The 17,551-nt window shown below is 41.6% G+C and overlaps 1 protein-coding gene across 2 annotated transcripts in view; it reads left to right on the top strand.

The window, feature by feature from the left end:
- The window catches only part of khdrbs3 (KH domain containing, RNA binding, signal transduction associated 3), a 143,353-nt gene extending 127,326 nt beyond the window's left edge, over positions 1–16,027 (top strand). The window contains exons 7-9 of one of the 2 annotated variants that reach the window (XM_036952942.1): positions 91–173; positions 13,181–13,239; positions 15,080–16,027. In XM_036952942.1, the coding sequence (XP_036808837.1) occupies positions 91–173; positions 13,181–13,239; positions 15,080–15,174 (237 nt within the window). In that variant the 3' untranslated portion in view covers positions 15,175–16,027. The remainder of the gene's footprint in view (positions 1–90; positions 174–13,180; positions 13,240–15,079) is intronic. The other variant, XM_021572248.2, reaches the window with a different exon arrangement.
- The last annotated feature ends 1,524 nt before the right edge of the window (positions 16,028–17,551 follow it).

Genomic DNA, 17,551 nt, shown 5'->3' on the forward strand with positions numbered 1-17,551 from the left:
TTTCATAGGTGGTAGCAGAGCGCAGAATAATGAAATTGTAGTTATGTTAATATGTTCTTTATGTATTTTATCCTCTCTTTCTATCTCCAGGAATATGATGATGGATACGGGACAGCTTACGATGACCAGGGTTATGACTCCTACGACACTAGTTACAGCAATCAAGGACAGAAGTAAGAGTCCGTTTCCTGTTTCTCAGGGCTGTACCTAAATGTATTCTCCGGGTCTCCTTGTCATCCTAACCCGTGTTTTAGCAAGACAAAACTGTAGATATAGTACATATTATTGGTGTACACCCTTATTCTTTATTAGTTAAATAGGGGGTTAAAGTATCCATGGGTGGGCAAATCAAGTGGACCCTATAAGGATTTGTCTTAATAAAAAATACATTAACTTTGTCAGAGGTTGTTGGCAGTATATTGCATCAATGGTTTACATCAGATTAACCTGTTAGCATGCTAGTTCTCCATTAGCAGCTTGTGAACCTACACATCAGATTAGCATGCTAGTTCTCCATTAGCATCCCTATACATCAGCATATTAGCATGGTAGTTCTCCATGTAACAGCATGTGAACTAGAGGTCTTCACAAATCAGGTCGGATCCTGCTCGTTGGCCACGGGCTTGGAATCTGTGTGAACATTTGTGAAATACACACCAGATCTGAAATTATATTTGAAGAGATTAGTTCCTAAACAACAGAAATGCAAATTGCACTCAATAACATTTTATATTTACAGTTTGTTCTCTTAAATTATTGTCAGGGGGTCGGTCCCCTTTCATCAAACCAAATATGTCAATATCATTTTGTGACAAAACGACATATTTGCTTCATGAAAACCAGCTACTGCGCACTTCACATGATGCGGGGTGAAATGGGCAATATGCCTACTTGTTGTGGGCGAGGAGGAGGATGCAGCAGAAAATAATGATAGTCTGTATAAAGTAAGTTTCTGAAAAATGGAGTTGTTCCTAACTGAAGTGAAGAAGAAACGGAATGAAAGAGAGCACAGGGTGGAAAAACCGACAGGCAAATCGTCTGTATTCGCCTCATTGATGCACATTGTGGATACGGAAGGGAAAATGTCACCCATATTTTCAGGACCTGAGATATTTAATTGAATTGTTTTATTTATTAAATGTACTCGTTTATTTAGGCTATTCAATTTATTTGTTTAGGCTTGGCATATTTAGTAGGCTGCTTTGCAATTTTTTGGGGGTATTTTCTTTATTTAAAATAACAGTTTGTTACCTAATGTTGAATGACTCGAGTCAAGTGTGATGTAAGATGTGTGACTCATTGAGGTGCTAGACTGATAGCGCTAGGCTTATCTGCAGAAAATATTGCATTTCCTAATGTTGAAAGGCTGCCGATTTCTTGATTGTGTATGGCATGGATAAGTATAAGAAATATCAGGAAAACTTTCCCCTTCAATTATGAGTATTTTATTAACTCTCCGGGTGGTAGCCGTGAATGACTTTTCTATCCAACCCACATCCAAACCAATCTCAGGCTGTATTGGCGAATTCTGTAGGCCTAGAGGATTGTGTACATTTAATTTAGGATTAAAAAAAATTGGTGCTGTTATAAAGAGTTGGATCTGAGTTATAGAAATAGCCTACCAAAATAGGGAATACTAACCTAGAAATACAAATCCCAATTGTTGGAAATGACACGGAATATAAATAGGAGACTCCATCCTTCTGTAGCCAATTCCAAATTGCAAATCATGCTTGCTGATCAGACTGTTGCCTACTTTTAGTCTCAATCAATGTTTATCAAAACAGTTAAATTGGCTGGATTGTAATGTTGCTCAGTAAAATAATTAGCTGCTCTCAGTCTTGCAAGCGATGGTCGTCACAAAAAAAAATCATCCTGCTCAAATATTTGGTCAACAAAAATAAGGAAAACATTTCTGATAATGAAATCTCCATCTAACTATAGGGATGTCATTATGAAAACAGCATCCATCTGTCGGTAATGATCGGCTGGGGAACAATTCACATTTAGGGATTAGAATGACTTTTGATGTCATTCCAAGAATCAACGGAGATACAAAAACATTTAATAGAAAGAAACGAGGTCATGAATATTATAGTTCTGAAGGAGAAGGAGATAGTTCTGAATTATAGATACTGTAGAGAAACATCCTTTACATCATGCCCAACAGAAATGAAACAACCTCTAATAGATTGAACTCTAATGGAACATATGGAGGGGCGACCAGAACAGCCAGGAATGAACAGTGCACGACTTAGTGCCAACATGGAAGAACCAGTTTGGGGGCTCAGAGTGAGATTGAGGGGAAACAAGCTTTGAACTAAATAATGTTGATAGATGTATTTCTATTGTAACTTCTCAATCTGATGTCCTGTCATGAAGTATTTTAACCATAATGCCACAGTTTGACTAATACCAGTGGATCCCTTGTGCTAATATTTTTTATTCCTATTTTCATGTGTCAGGCCATTGTTGCCTCATGAAGCCCAAATGGCTGTTTGGTTGTTTGGATCTATGTAACAGCAACAGAAGACCCTGCAGCTACATGGCTGTTTGGTGTCCTATAGCTCTATGCAATACAAACCAGGGGTTGGAACCGGGTCAGGGAACAGAACCAACATTTTTCGAGGAACAGAATCAGAACCGGGAACAAAAGTGATCTATACTGTTCTGGAACATGGGAACCAGTTATTAAAATGATGTTATGTTACGGGCATTTATGTTCCATGTTTTTATTTAAATTCTGGTGCCACTCTGCACACACAAGCTTGTTAGCTAGCTAGCTAGCTCTAGTGCAACGTTAAGCCAACTCTCGGAAGTTCAAAGACATTCAAAGTTCCTTCATAGAAACCGTTCCTCTGTAGGTATAATTCTGTGGGCCTAATTCAGATTATACATGTCATAAGATGCCCAGCACTTCAAGTCAAGCCTCCTACTCCACCCTCTCTCGTTCTCTCCCACCTCACAAAATTTCACTTGTCTCTCCAATGCACCTAAACAACTATAACCCAATTGGTCACGTAATCTAATGATTTTTATTTTATTTCACATGTTTAAAAAGGAACAGAAAGGAACAATATAAACCTGTACTTTTTGGGGGTTCGAACTGGTTCAGAACAATTTTTTGCTAGTCGGAACAGTGGAAGGGAACCACAACAAATAATGGTTCTGTTCAGAATGAAACGATTGGGAAATAATTTCCATTCCAACCCCTGATAGAAACAGAAGACCCTGCAACTAAACGCACAGAATTGATTTTCTCATATCAAGGGAGTGATCACCCTCACCATGTCACTTAAGGTCAAAGGACTTTGCTATGGCACGTTGGCTTGTTTGCTGCCATCTCTCTCTTTTATCGGTCATGCATCAAGGATGCTTCCCAAATGACACCATATTCCCTATATAGCGCATTACTTTTGACTCTGCTCAAAAGTAGTACACTAAATAGGGAATAGGGCACCATTTGGGATGCATCCCTGCTGTTGTCACACCATCTTCCCTCCTCTCCTTTATTCTGTATGTTCTGCTTGCATGGGCAGTTTCAAAGAGGGCCTGATTGTTGCTGCACTTAAGATGTCAAAAATTGCATTAGTGGCAGCTGTAACGGGGGTAAAGGAGAGAGAAAAAAATAACATATTAGGCTGTCCCATGCTTTGTGAGGAGGGATGGTTGATGTTTTCTTTTGTGGCCGTGTCAGGATATATGTCGCCAAGGCCAGGCAGCCTACATCTCTCACACACTCTCTCTCTTGGGATGGCAGGTAGCCTGGCTGTTAACAGCATTGGGCCAGTAACCAAAAGTTTGCTGGTTCGAACACCTCAGCAGAAAAAATATTGTTTTGCCGAACTGCCCTTGAGCAAGACAGTTAACCCCCAACAACAACTGCTACCCGGGCGCTGATGACGTGGACATTGTTTAAGGCATCCCCCTGCGGAGGGGTTGTGATAAATGTGGAAGATATATATTTTTTAATGCGTTCAGTTATGCAACTGACTAGGGCCCATGTGTCAATCTCATTCCACGCAGGGTGTCTGCAGGTTAGCGTGTCTGCAGGTTTTTGCTCCTTCCTTGGACTTGATTAGTAAAGGTAACTGATTAGTAACTGATTAGTAAAGAACTCCCCTCACCTTGTTGTCTGGGTCTTAATTGAAAAACCAGAAGACACTAGTCCCTCCATGGAATGAGTTTGACACCCGTGCCTTAGGGCCAGAGTCTCTGCCCTAAGAGAGGCAGAAGGAGTCACTGGGGTTAGGCTGGCCCTGAGCCCTGGTGTCTATCTGCAGCCATGTGGTGAATAATCACAGAGGCTTAAGGCAGAAGAAAAATGGAGTCCATCATGTAGAGGTGGGGTGTGTGTGTGCTTGGTTTGGTGTGTGTGTGTGTGCTTGGTGGGGTGTGCTCGGCTCTGTTCTGCCCAGAGGCATGATGCTAGACTCAAAGAGATTTTGAGATCTGTTGTCTGGTTAGAAATGGTGTGCGTCCCAAATGGCACCCTATTCCCATTATAGTGCACTACTTTTGATCAGGGCCCATATGGTAGTAGTGCAAAAGTAGTGCACTATATGGAATAGGGTGTCATTTGAGACACTCACTTAGGCTGACTAATGGGCTACCAGACTTTACAGCGTCTTCCTCCTGAGACACACTAGTCAGTTTATTTACTTATTTTTGTTGACTTATTTAAGTCTCAGAACTGCCTAGAACGTTTTTTTTTTGTTGAGCGTAGGTTGTTTATCATCTACATGATCATGTACATCTCTTGCAATTTCTTAGAACATGACAGTGTGTTGTTTAAAGTGTAGTCGGATGATTGCAACCAGCCTGCTTTTTATACTCTCAGAATGTGTTTTTACTCTCAGTCTGTATTTGTAAATATGTACAGTACACTGCAGTACACTCCCTGTTTACAGGACTTACTAGTAATTTTTTTAATGTCTCAGAAAGAAATACATTATTTTTCAAACAAAATAATCACTATTTTATATGAAAATTGATTATTCAGAAATATTAACTAGACAAGACCCTTTGAGTTCTTCTTTCATCTGTAGAGTAAGAGCATCATAGACGCTAGCAGCCCTTTAGAATGCATGGTGACGATACACCATATTAGGTTTATTAGGTACACCCACTTAGTACTGGGCCGGACCCCCCTTTGCTTCCAGAACAGCCTGAATTCTCCAGGGCATGGATTCTCCAAGGTGTGGTGTTCAAACGTTGCTCAATTAGTATCAAGGGACCTAGCGTGTGCTAGGAAAATATTCCCCACACCATTACACTACCGCCACCACCACACCATTCTCCTTCAACGTCTCTCATCAACGACCTGTTTGCACCCGGAGGACTGCCGCTGACTGGATGTTCTTTGTTTGTCGCACCATTTTCGCACAGACTTTCTTGTTTCCTAAACCATTCGATTACCACACTGCAAAACCAGTGTGTACAGTAAATACAGCACAATACTGCGGTCTATAGTGCATACGGTACAGAACATTTTATTTTTAAGGTCATCCAATTTAGATCTGCTGATGGACAAAAGGTGCAGCCCTGTTTTACCCCGGTGCCCAATCTCAGCTTGAGCAGGTCAGAGCGGTAGCAGGGCTGGAACAGGGAAGGACCCAGGGGAATGTTAGACTGGATCCATGGACAAGACGTCTCCCTAACAATGCCTCACAGAGCCTGAGGAGCTCACTGCACAGTCACCAACCACATCAGAGCCCTGGCTGGGCGGCAGGCAGGCAGGACTTCACTAGCTGCAGGATAACAAGCAGAGCAATTTACTACAGTTGGTTTCTCCAGTGTCTCTAGTATGATATCAGCCCTTATGCCTGGCGGGGAAAGAGGGTAACCATTCTGGAGAGTTTGTTTTGGGAATTCTGGGCAAATACACTCTATGTCTACTATACTGTAGACATAATTGAGGTGGACATACTGTTCCTGCTAAATACAAGATATGTAACTTGTTTTCAAATTGTAATTGCTGATAATAACCTAAACAACATTGTATAACATATTTAGTCAACAGGAATGTAGCAGAGTCACATTGAAAGGAAATATGAAACAGTTCACAACCTTGAAACATGAGACTTTTAGCTAAACGGTGGTTCTTCTCAGTAGTTCGGAGACATTTACATGTTTCAGAAGTGAGGGAAAGCCTGGAGGAACATCTTGGAACGCCAAATCAGCATGACATCCATGGCAGGTTCAGCACCAGTCAATAGCGGTCAATCTTCCGTATGAGTGCTGTCATAGCCTTTTTCTACGGCATTTAATATACCGACCCAAGCCAACGTTATTACTACCTGAAGCCAGGTCGGTAGATGTGTGGGTATTATTAAGCAGTTGGAAGGTCAGCTGAATGGAGAGACTGAAGGAGAATGACTTTCATTGTGTTAGCAGATAGGGGGTGATCTCCTTGTAGGTAAATGAGGAGGATGACAGGTGTTGCTCTGGGTGAGGTCATACAGAGGTTGGACACACACAGATCGGTTTGGATCAGAGTGTTATTTCATTCCTGACACCTATAATACTACAGGGGCCTCTCGCCTCTTCCCTTCCTCTTCCTCTTCCCTGGCTCGTCAGCCTGCTCCCACAGGGCCGTGGTTACAGGGAGGAGGGCCGCGGTTACTGGGCTAGCTGTGACAGCATTTTAAAGGGCAGACACATCCCCTAGGAACAGTTGTAAAACTCAATACAGGAGACAAGTGTGGAGGTGTGGAGGTAAAAGGTAGCACAGAGCACAGGGGACTTGTGGAGATAGCAGCGAAGGGGAGATAACCATTCTGAGGTAGGACAGAGCACAGGGGACTTGTGGAGATAGCAGCGAAGGGGAGAGAACCATTCTGAGGTAGCACAGAGCACAGGGGACTTGTGGAGATAGCAGCGAAGGGGAGATAACCATTCTGAGGTAGGACAGAGCACAGGGGACTTGTGGAGATAGCAGAGAAGGGGAGAGAACCATTCTGATGGAGGGCAGAGCACAGGGGAAAGAACAGTTATGGATGTCTGAATGGCAAGTCTTGGTGGGTCGTCCACCAACAGTATGTGAACAGAGTACCAACCAACCACCATGGTGTGAATCAGTTGTGGAAATTACCAGAGAAATCAGAGTTATACTATAGAAATGTACAGATCTAGGCATGAATAGGCCTATGAAATATGTGGCTGGTATTTCAGGCTTTGCAAACACACAGAAGTACATTAGTTCAAGAGAGTTAATTAGTTCAACACAATGTAATTGATTTCTATCTAAGGACCAGAGGTCATGCAGTTCTACGGTGGGTACTTTCTGTAATAACTTTACTCGTTTGATCCTTTTAATATTGTTCTAATTCAGTTCTCAGCAGTTTGTAACGTTTGTTTTGACAGGCAACGTCAGTCTTTTGCCCTAATTTGTTTCAGAGCTAGAGATATTTTAATGTTGTAAGGCCTAACGAGAGTTTTTGTTGCTGTCTCAAGTGTTGTCTTGGAAAGATTCCAGACACTCTCAGAATGATGTCAGTTTATAGCATCGCAGATAATATGATGAAAAACTTGAGGATGAATCCCAAATGGAAACCTGTTCTCTATATAATGCACCCTAGTCAAAAGTAGTACACTATATAAGGGATAGGATGTCCTTTGGGGATATAATCTCAGTCTATATGTTGGGCCGTAATAACGTTGCAGTCACCTGCCCATCTGTTGACCAAGACACAATCTGAGGTGAATTTGAATGTAATATGGATGACTTACCGTTCAGTCCTTCTTTGTGACATCGCAGCAAGGGTCCAACATTGATTATTGCATACGCAATCAGCTGTGGAGACAAGCAATCAACAGCATATCCCGGAGGGAGTTTTCAAAAACAATTACACCATCTTGGTGTTGGATAATATACAGGACACATTCTCCCAAGTACAGTTCCTTTTCTGTCTGTTAATGTTTTCATCTATTTTTGTCTGGTTTTGCTTTTTGCTGTATTTCTTTCAGAGCCTTAATCCATGAAATACAACATACATACTGGACCCACTCTCCCGAGTGGTGCAGCGGTCTAAGGCACCGCATCTCAGTACAAGAGACGTCACTACAGTCCCTGGTTTGAATCCAGGCTGTATCACATCCGGCCGTGATTGGGAGTCCCATAGGGCAGACACACAATTGGCCCAGGGCCGTCATTGTTATTAAGAATTTGTTCTTAACTGACTTGCCTGGTTAAATATATAAATATATATATGTCAATATGAAGGAAGTCATGTCATTTTTCATAGTCTGAGAGTGAAGGATGTCCTTTATCAAAATGAGTTATTTCGCTATCAAAATTATGTGAAATGCTCGCTATCTAATGAATATTTCCCGCTGAATGTTCTTCCTCCTGCATTGGAAAACCTATGAAATATTTAGTGTCTCCTCTCCCCTGGATATGACTGCTGACTATAGATTGTTATTCTCAGTACCTCTGGATCCTCTCTAAATGTCCTAGCAGATCTCTGCAGGTTTATCACAGAGCAACAGAAGAGCAATGGCTGTGTAAGAAAACAAAGTCCACCAGGGACATGTACTACATCACTCAGATGTAACATCACCATCTGTTTATTGGCGCCGCAAACGACAACATCAGTACTTAGGATCAGCCATTTATAGAGGATACCTGTAAACCTGAGAGCCAGGCGGTAGGTATACCTGTGGACGAGCAGTCAGATTCCATGATTCCTGATCATGAGACAAGGTATCCTCTATAAATGGTTTGTTTGTTTGAGATTGTCTGTTGTGGGATGAGGCTGGGACTGGGGCTGAGGCTGGAACTGGGACTGGGACTGGGACTGGGGCTGAGGCTGGGACTGGGACTGGGGCTGAGGCTGGGGCTGAGGTGGGGCTGTACCCCATGGTGTTTTGGTAAAAAGTAGTGCACTATATAGAGAATAGGGTGCCATTTGTGACACATACTTTGTGTTTGTCTTGAACTAGCAGGAGACTAAAAATATTATTTTTTTTATATTTGAAGCCAGAGATATAAACACCCAGCATAATACAGTGGTCTCTAGGTTTCTCCTTGAGATATAAACACCCAGCATAGTACAGTGGTCTCTGGGTTTCTCCTTGAGATATAAACACCCAGCATAGTACAGTGGTCTCTGGGTTTCTCCTTGAGATATAAACACCCAGCATAGTACAGTGGTCTCTGGGTTTCTCCTTGAGATATAAACACCCAGCATAGTACTGTGGTCTCTGGGTTTCTCCTTGAGATATAAACACCCAGCATAGTACAGTGGTCTCTGGGTTTCTCCTTGAGATATAAACACCCAGCATAGTACAGTGGTCTCTGGGTTCCTCCTTGCTCCTCTCCATCATTAGCTGTTAATAAATGTTTACATGCTTGTGATTAAAACAACATAAAATGTAAATTAAGTTGGATTGTTTCAGTTCCTGACATGTTTCCAGCCACATTCCATTTGTGACTATTTATATAAACAGCATAAAAAGAAACGTTCCTTTTTCAGGACACTGTCTTTCAAGTATAATTCGTAAAAATCCAAATAACTTCACAGATCTTCATTGTAAAGGGTTTAAACACTGTTTCCTATGCTTGTTCATTGAACCATAAACAATTAATGAGCATGCACCTGTGGAATGGTTGTTAAGACACTAACAGCTTACAGATGGTAGGCAATTAAGGTCACAGTTATGAAAACTTAGGACACTAAAGAGGCCTTTCTACTGACTTTGAAAAACACCAAAAGAAAGATGCCCAGCGTCCCTGCTCATCTGCGTGAACATGCCTTAGGCATGCTGCAAGGAGGCATGAGGACAGCAGATGTGGCCAGGGCAATAAATTGCAATGTTCGTACTGTGAGACACCTAAGACAGCGCTACAGGGAGACAGGACAGACAGCTGATCGTCCTCGCAGTGGCAGACCACGTGTAACAACACCTGCACAGGATCGGTACATGCGAACATCACACCTGCTGCGGGACAGGTACAGGATGGCAACAACAACTGCCCGAGTTACACCAGGAACACACAATCCCTCCATCAGTGCTCAGACTGTCCACAATAGGCTGAGAGAGGCTGGACTGAGGGCTTGTAGGCTTGTTGTAAGGCAGGTCCTCACCAGACATCTCAGACAACAATGACGTCTATGGGCACAAACCCGCTGTCGCTGGACCAGACAGGACTGGCAAAAAGTGCTCTTCGCTGAGCATATTGACAAAATGTCAACCCAGAAATTAGAGGTGCCTAACAGCTTTGGGAGTCCTCCTCTCGTCCTTGTGAAAGGGGAAAGCTTTGACTTGGCAGCTCTCTGAGGACCTGACAGCAGCTATTGGTCCTCGTAGCCTTTAGCTTTACACCAACAGGAAGGATAAGCCGCTTGTTTAGCCCCTCAGCTTCCCAGGGCGTACTCTAGCGGAACGGTTTGTAGTTGAGTGTATATTCAGAGGGGTTCCGCTCTGGGAAGAATATACCCAAGTATGGAGACATGGTGTGAAATCAAATTACCACACACCATGTCAGGTGTTTCATAGTGTACAAGACACAGAAAGAGAGAACATGCATTCATTTGCTGCATCTCTTTCTCTCTCTTGCGCTCTCTCTCCTTCACCCTCCACATCTACACCCCACCCTCTCTCACTCTCGCTCTCTGTCTCTCTCTCTATCACTCTGTCTCTATTTCTCTCTCTCTCTCTCTGTCTCTCTCTCGGTTTCTCTCTCTAAAGCCATGACGAGTGGTGTCAGGTATATATAAGCAGCTGGACACCAGTGTAAGACTCACAGTGGTACCTCTGCTGTGAGGGTTGATTGGAAAACCTCACACTCTGAATAACAAAGTCTGGTTTCTCTTTGTGGACACAGAGCATAAATATTCACTCACATCTTAGCAGGGGTCCAGTTTAGATAAGAGGAAAAAGGCTGCCTTTGTTTCTGCTGTTATTGTTCCCTGGTTGAGTCATGAGCTGTGTGAGCAATGCAATCTTCATGCCAAGTCAATGATCTCCCCGGGGGAAGAAACCTAACATGAATGCCTTTTCTGGACAATGTCTCAAGCAGACATTTATAGATCCACAACTATAGACGTTTCCCCCCTCCCCCCTCCGTCCCCTAATATGAATTTCAATTGTTCATGTCAGCTTGTGCCTTTTAAGTTTCTTTAAAAAAAACTATCAACATGCTGCCAATCAAAGTTGAATAATGATTAAGTGCTTTGAAACGCGAAAATCATAAAAGTCATCCTTTTTTGTTGATCTGGTGTACAGCTGGGCCTTTAGTGTCACCTCCAGCACTAAACCAGAGAGAGGAGGGGTAAGCCCCAGACTGACAGGCACGGAGACCAGGGCCATAACTACGTATGAGGACACCAAAAAAATATATAATAATAGAAATATATATTTTGCACACAATAAAGTAAATCAATTACGGGTCAACAATCTAAGACTGCTCCCGGTGTTGATTAAAGCTCAGAATGCTTATATTCTTGATCTGACTGAGTTCTAATCGCGCCTGACGCTTTGCAAACGAGTGGAATCATGAACAGAGGATGGGTTCGTTATGTTCGCTTGCGTCCCCTGGATTTGCCTCCCGGATGTGCCTTTTTATCAGCACATTTACCACTCTCTCAAACGGCTATCTCCGCCCTCTCGACGAACAGGCCGATGGCCTGAGAAGTTAAACGAACTACCCCAACTCGGAGTCGGCTCTAGTGGGCAACTAGAGACGCTGATGGCAGTGTGTTTGTGAGATAACGGACAAAAGGCCATTTTATAACTGTCCCGCGACTCCTGCCGTATCTACAGCCACCCCCAAACAAACAAAAACTGGTTAATAGTTGCTTATAGATACAGTCATTTAGGTGGCTACCTGCCAGAAGACACTTCGATTGTAGTAATGTTAAAGGCCTCTAGCTAGTATTACTTAGCCAGCTAGAACGATGAAGTAAGAGGCTGATGTTAAACAGAGCCTAGCTCAGCAGGAGCAAAAAATAGGCTACTAAGTTTTCATAATGACTCTATAAAAAAAAAAGAAGATATGTTTCAATATGAACATCTCCGCATGTCCTATCTTCGCTACAGGCCTAGATTCAAATGCAATCAAACTGCAAACAATACAGTTCATACGTTTTCATTTATATGGGGGGTTGTTCGTTCTTGTCTCCATCATCCACTGGAGTCTAAAGTTGACCCGTTACCCCCTCCCCCAGGCGAATGTGATGATACGATCATTGATGCACTCCATTGATGTCTGTTTATGCAGAGCTAGATTAGTAGCTAGACCCCCCTTTCAGGGATATAACATTACAATCTTATAGCTAATAGGCTATGTGTTTGTAAATCGACTGAGGTGAATCAACCTACAGCAGCCAAGGTGATAATGGTTGGGGACATTTTTTGCTTGTTTTGCTGTTCTCCAAATAGCATTTTTTTTTAATTGTATTATTAAATAGAAATGCAGTAAATGAACTTCAACATTCAAAAAATGCCCTGGACGGAACCTCGCTAAGACTGAAGCCCTGGTTACAGCCCTGACGGTGACAGAGATGGTGACGGGGAGAAGACTCAGCTGTGATGCGTGGCATGTGCCGGCTCTGTGGCAGCCTTATGATGAATTACCTTTCTGGGCTTGAATGATAGGACTGATACTGAATGATACCAGCACACGATTGTTCTGTCAGCAAGTCAACGGGCACCGCTGAGAAATAAATAAAGAATAGCAAAGAAATGAACCACAATTCAAGATGGCCTCCCTTTTTATTTTTTCATTACAGGTGCCATCTCTCATATATAGCTCCATATCCTGGATATGGGGAGACCGACATAGCCAGGATATTGCCATGTGGAAGCACAGAAGGCACAGCCGCAGCTACTGTAACTGCTGAGTGAATATTGGCTGTCGGATCTATTGTATACTGTATCCTGTAAGGGAGGGAGGGCATAGTTATGAAAAGAAATGATATGTATACACCTTGTGCGCATGTTTGTAATGTAGAGTATATGTTTATGGTTACATACAGCAGAATGGTACATCAATTCTGTCCATGATGACGTTATTTCACTTTCCCGAACAGTTCATGCCATTCTCATCCCGGGTAGTGATTTGATAGCTGTGTGCTGTGATGTTCCTCTATCGTTCTCCATTAAGGCCTAAAGGCCATGTCATTTTATTGTTAGAAAGAGATTCTGATGGATGTCTCCTCTTTCTTTCCTTTCACAGCTCAGACCATTATTATGAGTACGGACAGGATAATGGTGAGGAATCATACGAGTCATACGGTCAGTGGCTAACTGCTTTATTCAAATGTGAAATGTTGTTTAAATGCATACACGCCACCTGTCTTGTTCAGTGTGGACCTCTTTTCATCATCAACGCAGCAGTTTTAAATGCTGTTAAATCCACATGCAATGTAATTTCCCCCTAATAGGTGCTATATAAGCGTTTTGACAAATTTGTTGTAGATGTATTGTTAGCATTATTCAGAATGCCAAGTGATGGTATAACATGAGGCATGGTCTGTGTCAATTTAATGGTCAAATAATTCATTGGTGATTATCCTGTTCCACAACTGAATTAGGCCTATTTTACACTCCATATGAACAACGTACATTTTTCTGACAATGTCAAACACAATCCTGTTATTATAAAGGTTGGGGATGTCTGATAAAGACACAGTAATTCTATAAAGCGGGGCATGGCTACGTCCACAGAATGTCCTGACTGTATTCACACGTAGACCATGAGTGATAGAGTAACTGATATGCCTTGACGTCTGCTTTTCTAATACAGCTTTAACTATGGCTTTCTTTTCTGGTGAAATGTTTTGAGCCGCTGCATGGTTCTCGTCTCAGTCCCTGAGCCGCTAATGTAATCTCATTACCCAGGTCTCCTCTTGCTTTGGCAGATGTCAATTCTGTTAGCACTTCACAGTAAATGTACACAGTTGTCACCAGACACTATCTGTAAAGTAAAGGACTTTTATTCTCTTCAGTCCATAACGACTTTGTAATTGCTCATAACATAGGGCGGCGGGCAGCCTAGCGGTTAAGAGCGTTGGGCCAGTAACCGAAAGATTGCTGGTTCGAATCGCCTTTAATCTAATTGCTCCAGGGTCACTGCAAATAATGGCTGATCCCTGGCTCTGAACCACCTCTCTGAAGCTGTCTCAGGGGAAGTGGGATTCAACAACAACAACAAATTGTGAAATAGGACAAATGTGAGGACATACCTAATTACTATAACTGAAACAGCAGCTTATTCATATTACAATTTGCAACACAGATTAACACACGAGTTATGTGGCGAGAAAGTCTGGCTGGAAAGTGTTAAGAAGTAACCTCCAGAAGTAGACAAACACACAGAGGCTAACACTGCAATGCTACATGCTTTCTAACAGGTGAAAAGAAAGAGGTGTTTGACAGTTCGAAGAAAGGCGCTGTTTAAACGATAAACAGAGTTGATGGTGCATGGTTGATCTCTAACCACAAGGTTACATTGGTCACCGTCTCTCAGTGTCAGAGAAAGTGTGACAGGTTTAGAGACTATTAGATACTATTGGTTATGGGCTGCCAGCAGAGACCGTGTCAAGGGAAAAACAGTCCTTTGTGAGCCTCTGCTCTGCTCCGGGGATGAGACTCTGTTGGCTAGAGATCACACAAAGGCTGCCATCGATGCAGCAGGCACTTGGCACATAGACAGCAGAGGGCCTGAATGAGGTCTGATTTGGGCTAATGGTTATTGTGACCTTTTGTTAGGAGCCACTACACTGGCTCTTTTCAAGTAGCTATCTGATCTTCTGTTTCAATTATCTAAACGCATCCTTCGAGGTTAATGACAAGTTTCTTGGTGGATTGTCTGTTTGAACAACAGAGGGCGGGATTCTTCTGTTGTTCCAGTTTCAGTCTCTCAGAAAGTTAGTCCATTGACATAATTCAACTTTTTTTGACAGGTTTGATGCCTGATTGAAGCATGATAGCTGAATTCTTACCTCAGTTCCAGTCTAAGGAAAAAATGACAAATATTGCTCCAATAACCTGTTGACATCATAAAAATCTGAGTAACACAAGAGAGTGTGTGTGTGTGTGTAGAAATGTTCCTTATGGCTGTTTCCCTATAAAGCAGGTCAGGAGGACTGGACAACTAATCGTGGCAAGGCGCCAGCTGCACGGACGACCAAGGGAGTGTACAGAGAGACGCCCTACTCCAGATATTGAACTGATTATACAACAACCTGCACAATCCCTCATGGATGTGTCATCAAGTAATGGATTTTATACGGACGCTCCCTTCTTTTTAGAATAAAAACACAAACAAAACCAAACAATAACACAGAGGAAATGATGAAGGTAAAGACCTTGAAATCAATCGTAAACATGTGTTTAAAAAACGGAAGACCCTGGTATGATGTCAAGACTGTTTCCACCGGGAATAATGTGTATAATTTAGGTCATCTACCCACTCCTAAACAAGTAGATATCTAAATATTCTGGACCTGGTTATAGAGTGATTGGTCATTGGTAATATATTAGTGATTTAGTTGTAGAGAGGTGAAGTATTGTAGATATTTTTTGCCTGTCCCTTGCAAATGAAACCTTTCCAATCAGAAAAGATTCTGAAATAAATATTGTTGTTTTATCTCCTTTTGTAAATGATAGTTCTTTAATGTTAAAGGGCTTATAAAAGCATGGCGTGGAATCATTGTGGATAGTGTCAACTGTTTTATTCCTGTCTTAAAACTTGTAGATGTGTGTGTTTCTGTTTAATTTCCTGCGTTTAATCAATCTTCAATCTCAGCTCATACTCTTCTTTTTTTTTGTGTGTAAAAACCCTCAGTAAGAAAAAAATTATCAAGAACTGCAAGACATTTTAGGTAAAGCTCTTAATAATTCATTCCAATCCATATATTTTTTGGGGGGCTTTAATACCTGAAATGCTTTCAGACACTGTATAAATCAGGTTCTTGAGACATTAACAGAAATAGTATATTAGCATATTAACCTTATCCGCTTATGTAGGCCCTTTACATTGTTCTTCTTGGTTGATGCTCAATAAACTTTTGGAAATATAGAAGTTTGTGTTCCAGAGCGTAATTCTGTATTTGCATAAATAGAAAAACACAATCATCTAAACTAACAAAACTAACATTGCAAGGAATGATGTTGACGATAATCTTGAAACTTTAATACAGGTTCTTAAATTCCGTTCTTAAATTCCGTAATGTAAACTACCATTCAAAAGTTTGGGATCACTTAGAAATGTCCTTGTTTTGGAATGAAAAGCAAATTGTTTGTCCATTAAAATAACATCAAATTGGTCAGAAATGGAGTGTAGACATTGTTAATGTTGTAAATGACTATCATAGCTGGAAATGGCAGATTTTTTAATGGAATATCTACATAGGCGGACAGAGGCCCATTATCAGCAACCATCACTCCTGTGTTCCAATGGCACGTTGTGTTAGCTAATCCAAGTTTATCATTTTAAAAGGCTAATTGTGAATAGGCGACTCCAGTGAACGTCAACAGTGAAGAGGCGACTCCGGGATGCTGGCCTTCTAGGCAGAGTTCCTCTGTCCAGTGTCTGTGTTCTTTCGCACATCTTAATCTTTTCTTTTTTTGGCCAGTCTGAGATATGGCTTTTTCTTTGGAACTCGAAGGCCCTAGAAGGTGCTCATCCCTGAGACACCTCTTTACTGTTGACTTTGAGACTGGTGTTTTGAGGTTACTATTTAATGAAGCTGCCAGTTGAGGACTTGTGAGGCGTCTGTTTCTTAAACAAGACCCTCTAATGGTCTTGTCCTCTTGCTCAGTTGTGCACCGGGGCCTCCCACTCCTCTTTCTATTCTTGTTAGAGCCTGTTTGCACTGTTCTGTGACGGGAGTAGTACACAGCGTTGTACAAAATCTTCAGTTTCTTGGCAATTTCTTGCATGGAATAGCCTATATTTCTCAGAACAAGAATAGACTGACGAGTACTTTGTTTTTAGTCATTTTGAGCCTTTAATCGAACCCACAAATGCTGATGCGCCAGAATCCCAACTAGTCTAAAGAAGGCCAGTTTTATTGCTTCTTTAATGAGGACAACAGTTTTCAGCTGTGCTAACATAATTGCAAAAGGCTTTTCCAAATATCAATTAGCTTTTTAAATGATAAACTTGGATTAGCTAACACAACATGCCATTGAAACACAGAAGTGATGGTTGCTGATAATGGGCCTCTGTACGCCTATGTAGATATTCCATAAGAAATCTGCCATTTCCAGCTACAATAGTCATTTATAACATTAACAATGTCTACACTGTATTTCTGATCAATTTGATGTTAGTCTAATGGACAAAAAAAAATAATCTTTCAAAAACAAGGACATTTCTAAGTGACCCCAAACTTTTGAACAGTAGTGTATATTGAGACTCTTGAGAGATATCATATTGATCAAGAATTAGCTTCTGAATAATATGATAACATGTACAACAACATAAAAGTGAACATTATTTTAACACAAAAATATATTTAAAAACTGAATTCATGTAACAAAACAACACAATTTTGTAAGAACTGTGTTGAATGTATATTGCCTAATTGTATATTGCAAT

This window comes from Oncorhynchus mykiss, chromosome 18 (genome assembly GCF_013265735.2).
Source record: "Oncorhynchus mykiss isolate Arlee chromosome 18, USDA_OmykA_1.1, whole genome shotgun sequence".
NCBI classification, from domain to species: domain Eukaryota; kingdom Metazoa; phylum Chordata; class Actinopteri; order Salmoniformes; family Salmonidae; genus Oncorhynchus; species Oncorhynchus mykiss.